The sequence below is a fragment of the Panicum virgatum genome, chromosome 7N (assembly GCF_016808335.1).
Source record: "Panicum virgatum strain AP13 chromosome 7N, P.virgatum_v5, whole genome shotgun sequence".
In the NCBI taxonomy this organism is placed as follows: Eukaryota; Viridiplantae; Streptophyta; class Magnoliopsida; order Poales; family Poaceae; genus Panicum; species Panicum virgatum.
Window position 1 is genome coordinate 25,796,666 of NC_053151.1, and position 6,503 is coordinate 25,803,168.

General features: G+C 44.4%; 1 protein-coding gene across 2 annotated transcripts; it reads right to left on the reverse strand.

Annotated features, from left to right (window-relative positions):
* Positions 1 to 592: 592 nt before the first annotated feature.
* Positions 593 to 6,020, reverse strand: LOC120682311 (proline-rich receptor-like protein kinase PERK9). Of its 2 annotated transcripts, none has more exons than XM_039964145.1 (7): positions 5,400 to 6,020; positions 3,289 to 3,453; positions 2,995 to 3,182; positions 1,799 to 2,009; positions 1,481 to 1,709; positions 1,227 to 1,380; positions 593 to 1,116 (listed from the first exon to the last, which is right to left on the reverse strand). In XM_039964145.1, the coding sequence occupies exons 1-7, from the start codon at positions 5,800 to 5,802 to the stop codon at positions 832 to 834; spliced, it is 1,635 nt and encodes a 544-aa protein (XP_039820079.1). In that variant the 5' UTR covers positions 5,803 to 6,020; the 3' UTR covers positions 593 to 831. The 2 variants fall into 2 exon arrangements, with proteins under 2 accessions (XP_039820079.1, XP_039820080.1); XM_039964146.1 differs by having other exon boundaries at positions 2,995 to 3,179; positions 5,400 to 6,019.
* Positions 6,021 to 6,503: the final 483 nt, after the last annotated feature.

Consider the following 6,503-nt stretch of genomic DNA (forward strand, 5'->3'; position numbering starts at 1 on the left):
ACATGTGGCAGCTCTTCATGTGCTGCTCCCGGCGGCGATGAGAAGGCGCCTCACCGCCGCCATGCCACGCTGGTACAGGTATGGCAGCGCGTGCGGTTGCGTTGAAGATGGTCATCGTGTACTCGTCCTCGAGGAACAAGTTGGGGTCACCGTTGCTGGTAGAGAAGGAAGCAAGTGTTGTGCCAGGCGGGGGATGCTGCGCACTCCATCCACCCGGCAGCGAGCCGGGGGACGCCACGACGAGGCAAGCGATGCGGTTGGGGACTTAGAACTGCTAACCAGATAGCCAAACGTTCAGACCGGTCACAAGTAGAAACCACAGAAAAACCTGAAGAACTTCCCTCCTCAAGCTCTAGGCTAGAGCTTGACGAGGGAAGTCATTAGGATAGAGAGTGCTGGCTTAGGGTATGCTACGGCATACCCTGGCCACCCTTTGGGTCCGCCAGTGGCTCTAGCACGACCCAAACTTGATGTGGTGCCTCTGCATATGATTTCAGATATTATTTCTAACAAGTCCTTACACACATAGAAGGCACACCCAAGTAGATCGAAGCAGAAGCACAAATAAAATGCTACAGAACAATAAGTGTCAAATCAAGAATGGACACGACGATTTGTTTTACCGAAGATCAGATTCACCACAGTAAATCCTATGGTAATCTTCGAAAGTGATCGGAAGAGTGCAAAACATTCTCATTTTCGGATTGCATTACCGATTCTGTTTCCGTTTTCACGGTAACCGCTACAGTTTCCGTTTAGCCACAAAAATCGATAAAATCTCGAAAACGATTTCTGATACTTCGAAATTACCATTTTCATTTTCATCCCTAGCTACCTATACCCGAGACATGGCAGCCGGACCAGAGCCCTTGGGTGGACGACGACAAGGTACCCGGGCAGAGACGGCTCTGGCAGCTCCATCCCGCCGTCGTCACTTGTCAGCATGGCGATGACCTGCCCCATGGTCGGCCTCCTTGACCGATCTGACTGCACGCAGAGCAGCGCGACGTGCACGCACCTCTGTGCCTGCCGCGCCGCGAGCTCTTGGCCCGCGACGCCCAGCAGGTCGTCGTCCATGATGTCTCCTGCTCTCTTCTCTTCCCAGTGCTGCCACACCTGCAACCATGCCCAGGCAAAGTTACTATTCGTCGAAGGCTCCAAGCTGATAAAAAATGCAATGCAAGATAGGCAGCAAGGAATGAAGTTGCCCTGCACTAGCTACTCACGTATTCGACGAGGCCTTCGGATTTTTGGCCTTCGAACGTGTAGATCTTGTGGCCGGTGATGACCTCCAGCACCAGGACGCCGTAGCTGTACACGTCGGACTTGATCGACAGCAGGAACTTCCGGCCGGACGTGCATTCAGGCGCTATGTAACCACTTCATTCAGAACAACGAGAGGTTTATTACAAGACTGAAGGTTTATCTCATTCCTTTCATCAAATTTCAAGAAACTAATTCGAAAGCATGAACTACTTACAATGTTCCGGCGACCTTCTCCGTGCTCTCGTGGGTCTTCTGTTTATCGTACGTCCTCATGAGATCGAAGTCGGCGATCTTGGGGGTGACGTTTTCATCGAGAAGTACATTGTGTGGCTTCAAATCTCTATGAATGATTCCCTTGTCATGGAGAAACTGGAGGCCACGGGCGACCCCTAAGATGATGTTGAACCATGTAGCCCATTCTAGCTTCTGTGACTGGGAACATGCTGAGAAAGTGCAAGCCAAAATTTATATCTTTTTCCTTGCATTGGTACCAGAATTAATAAGAAACTTTTACTTGTTTACTTAAACTCACCTTTGTACCCGAATTTGTCGAGGCTATTATTGGGTACATACTCGTAGACGAGAAACTTCCCTTCGTCTTGGAAGCAGTACCCTAAAAACCTAACGAGGTTCTTATGGCACAAAGTGGCCACGATGGAGATCTCCCTCTCAAGTTCTTGCAGGTTCCGCTTGGAATCCCTGAGTCTTTTCACCGCCACTTCTCTTCCGTTCGCAAGTATGCCCTGCGACAAATAAACATCCCCTTCCATTATTTGTGAAAGAGAATCAACAATATGATGCTAAGTTGTTATAAACCCGCACAGGCTAATTATAATTAATATAAAGTTAAGTCTTATAGCTAATAATTATAATTATCTGTCTCACGCCTTCTTTCATCATTTATTAAATATTCTAACACATACTCTAAATATATATTTATCGTTATCTAGTTGCAATAGATTTTATTTTGTATCACACCTCCATGTGTGTTTGATATATATTTGATTGAACCATTTATTTGTGAATTGATATTCTTATCTCTTCTATCACACATGAATACATGATGACACATGTCATGAGTAGTATTTTTATATAAACAATACATAAATATTACATTGATAATGATAGAAATAGTAATTTAGAATTTTATGTTGGTGCATTTTAATACTTTGTTATAATTACATAATTTAGATTTAGATTTAGGGATTACTTTAACATTTAACAATAACATAATTGGAAAATTTATATGCAAATTTAGGGGGTTATTTGCATTATTTTTATAATGGCATAGTTAGGTATTTACATGAAGTTTAGGGGATTAATTTAGACTTTTATAATGGTAGAGGTGGGTAATTTTGATACATATTTAGGAAATTACTTTAGTCTATTTTTATAATTGCAGAGGTGAGTAATTTATTAGAAAAAATAACAGATCCAATGACTATTATGATTAGAGTTGTCGGATTGATGGCCAGATGCTTTTAATTTTTGTGAGAATTTCTAGAATTCTCTATTTTGTTAGAGTGTCCACCTACGATCCTAGGTGGCTTCATGTGGAAGCTTCAATCCAATTAGTAATAGTAAGATATAACCAGTAGGGGATAATCCTCTCCTGTTTCCTCAAAAAAATACCGCTAAATTGTTATAAATTATAAGAGAGATAAAATAGTGCTTTGGAATTCACAATTTTTCGCTAAAAATGATTAAGCATATTTATGTGATAATCACCTTGTACACTGTTCCAAATCCACCACTCCCTAGCTTGTTTCTATTTGAGAAGTGACATGTTGCAGCCTCAAGAACTTGGTAGCTGTAGAGTTGGCAGGTCATTCTCTCTCCATCCTTGTCCTCTTCATCTTCCATGCTCCATTGCCCGTCTTCTTGGTCATACATGTTCTCACCTGGAATGCCAGCTGCTGGACAAAATCAAAGCAGGGGCTGCAGGGGGCATAAAACGATACCAAAATGCAAATAAAAAGACAGACGGAAAACAGGAACAAAGATGTTGGCTTGAATCATCACCTACGACATGTTGCATCTTATTTGAATGCTTTCGACGACGATACCAGATGTGTACAAGAAGGATGACGGTGATAACCACTATTCCGGTTGCAATAGAAAGGATCAGCATTATGAGTGTCTTCGGCGTCTTCTTCCCGTGGCTTTGTTGCGCGAGCTGTGTTTCAACTAAAAAGAAAGAAAGCAAATTAAGCAGAGGTAAAGTTATTCAATTCATCTGGCAGCCGGTCCTCTCCCTAGAAGTAGAGCACGCGGAAGTCATTATTTAAGATATGGAATTTGTCTTTTTAAATATTCCGCCCATTTAGGAAATAATGTTGTTGTTCCGACTGGAGCTAGCGGTTAATATCACGACATGCTTTGCCAGCTTGAGAGAGTGCATGATAAGAGACATACACGCACCATATAATCATACTCTCCCTCCTTCCAAAAAGAATGCAATTCTCGCTTCCCAAGAAGTCATCTAATTCTAAGTTTGATCAAATTTACACAGAATATTACTAACATTAAGTCTATTTGGAGATTTAGTATGAAAATATATTACATAATTAATTGAATAATACTAATTTTGCAACATAAATATTAATACTATTTTGAATAAATTTGGTCAAACTTGAATTTGTTTGAACGGAGAGTTGCATTCTTTTTGTGAGGGAGTACGTAGCTGTGCATATTCATTTTCATACCACGTATATACGACTAGCTAGATGATACTCTCCCGTCCCAAATTACTAATTGTTTTAGCTTTTCTAGATACATAGATTTTTCTATGCATCTAGACATAACATATATCCGGATGCATAATAGAAAAAATATGCACCTAGAAAAAATAAAACGATTAACAATTTGATATGGAGAGAGTAGTACGCAGCCACCACCTCTAGCTAATGGTAGTACTAGAATGCATGTGAATCAACTATTTGTTTGTCTGTATAATCACAATATTCGAATCATGTTGTTACAGTTTCATTTTATTACTATTACCCACTACTACAGAATAGACTTTTGTTCCAAGTCATTTATCCCGGTTACCTTTGGGCCCGGGACAAAAGGTGGCTTTTGTCCCGGGTCCAAAGGCTAGCCGGGCCAGCGGGGGGACATGGGCCTTTTGTCCCGGGTGGAGCCACCAACCCGGACAAAAGGCCCCCCTTTTGTCCCGGTTGGTGGCTCCACCCGGGACAAAAGGTCCAACCCCTTTTATCCCGGTTGGTAACACCAACGCGGACAAAAGGGTGACCCTTTTATCCCGGTTGGTGGTACCAACCCGGACAAAAGGGTGACCCTTTTATCCCGGTTGGTGGTACCAACCCGGACAAAAGGCCCCTCCACGTGATAGTTCAAAAGAGAGTTATTCTTTACTGAGTCACATGTACTACTTAGTTGAGTTGGCAAGGAAGCCATGCGCTAGGCAATAGGTCTTGGGTTCGAATCCCGCAGGGCGCAAATATTTTTTAGTGCGAGAGACATTTTGTCCCGGTTCTACCACCCGGGACAAAAGCCTCCAGCGCTTTTGTCCCGGCGGCCGAATTCCGGTTCCAAAACCGGGACAAATGGCCATATGGAACCGGGACAAAAGACTATTTTTGTAGTAGTGACCCTTTCCTCTTTGATGTATTTCTCAGAATTTTTAGACCAATTACTGCCCTTATCATCCTCTCTCCACGTCGCCTTATCGTAAATGCTTTCCTAAGGTCAGCAATAAGTAAGGATGGAAGCGGATTGGATTTTGTATATATTGAAATGGATTTGGATATTTCGGATATCTTGTTTCCTCCCCGTTTTCATCTTAGGTATGGAAGCGGATCAAATTCGGATGGAAACAGATTCTATTATTTTGGATATCCATCTTTCTATTTTTCTTCCCATTTCCATCCCTAGCGACCACATGCACGGCCGGCTTTCCTTTTCTGGCATCCAGTTTCCTACCCTCTCCCCATTGTGCAGTAAAAAGATCACATACGTAAAGATAAAATGAGAACGTTTTCTAATTTGAGTTGACCAAGATTACTTATAAAAAATTGAGAAAATTAGAAACAAAATAGAATCAATTCTTTTTGAGATTAACAAAATAGAATCAGTTGGGAGTAAGGATATGCATGGAGTGCAAATATTACCGGGCGATGCGGCTGGTGGAGGCCGTGGCGAATAACCTGCAGGGGGCGCAAGGGGACTATGTACTGCAGCCGGCGGAGGCAAACGCGGTGGTGGGGTATGACCGGCAGGGGGCGGCGCAAGGGGAGGAGGATGTGCAGCCGGCGCAGGCAAACGCGGTGGGGTCGCGTTGAACACGACGGTCGCCGTGTACTCGTCCTCGCGGAACACGGCGTCGACAGCCAGGGAGGAGGAGGAGTTGTTGGAGTCAGGAGCCTGCCCGGAGCAGAAGGTCGGTACGTGCTCCGGCGAGGTGCCGGACGGCGGCGGCGACGACGAGCTCGTTGCTGGCCGCACGGCTGCTGCTAGTAGAGCTGATGTGAGGAATAACAACAACATCATGTGCGGCGACGGCGAGGCCATCATCGCCCTTCAATTCACGTCGTCCTGATCTCCTTTGCCATGGATCCCCGGCCGTACGGCGAACTGTTTGTGATGAGACAAGTGATACCGGCCGGGCTATGGCGCGGCTACTCCAGGTCTCCAGGACGGCTGGACGCTGGATGGACGACGACCACGCACACGCACTACAAGTAGATATTTTTTTTTTCGAAGAAGCGAAGAATGAAGGCTAGTAGTTCTCCAATTTGGCAATTTCCAAACTCGAAGACGGAAGGCCAGCTCGTGGCAGCTATAGCCGGTCACCGCCACAGAATTTCTTATCCATGCGGCCATGCCATGCCAGCAGCGTCGTCTAGCTCTCGTGCGAACCGGACACAACGGTCTCGAGTCTCGACACGGGCATACTGGTCACTCGTGATCCGGATCGAAACGTACTTGGCTCTTGTCCCAGCGTCGCATTCCTCGGAAGTAGATGGGACTGACCTTCTTGCCCCTATGGCCGCAGGGCCAATTTGTGAGACCACGAGTCGACCCAATCTATCATCTATATATATGGTTTTATTGGCCCAATAGGTATAATGAGTCGACTCATTCAGACATAACATACTCCCTCCATATTGTAAAGAAAGTCGGACATCGACACGATCTTCAAAAACAACTTTGACCACTAACTTTTTACTATAAAAGATTCATAAAATATAGTCAACATATGCTTTTATGAAACT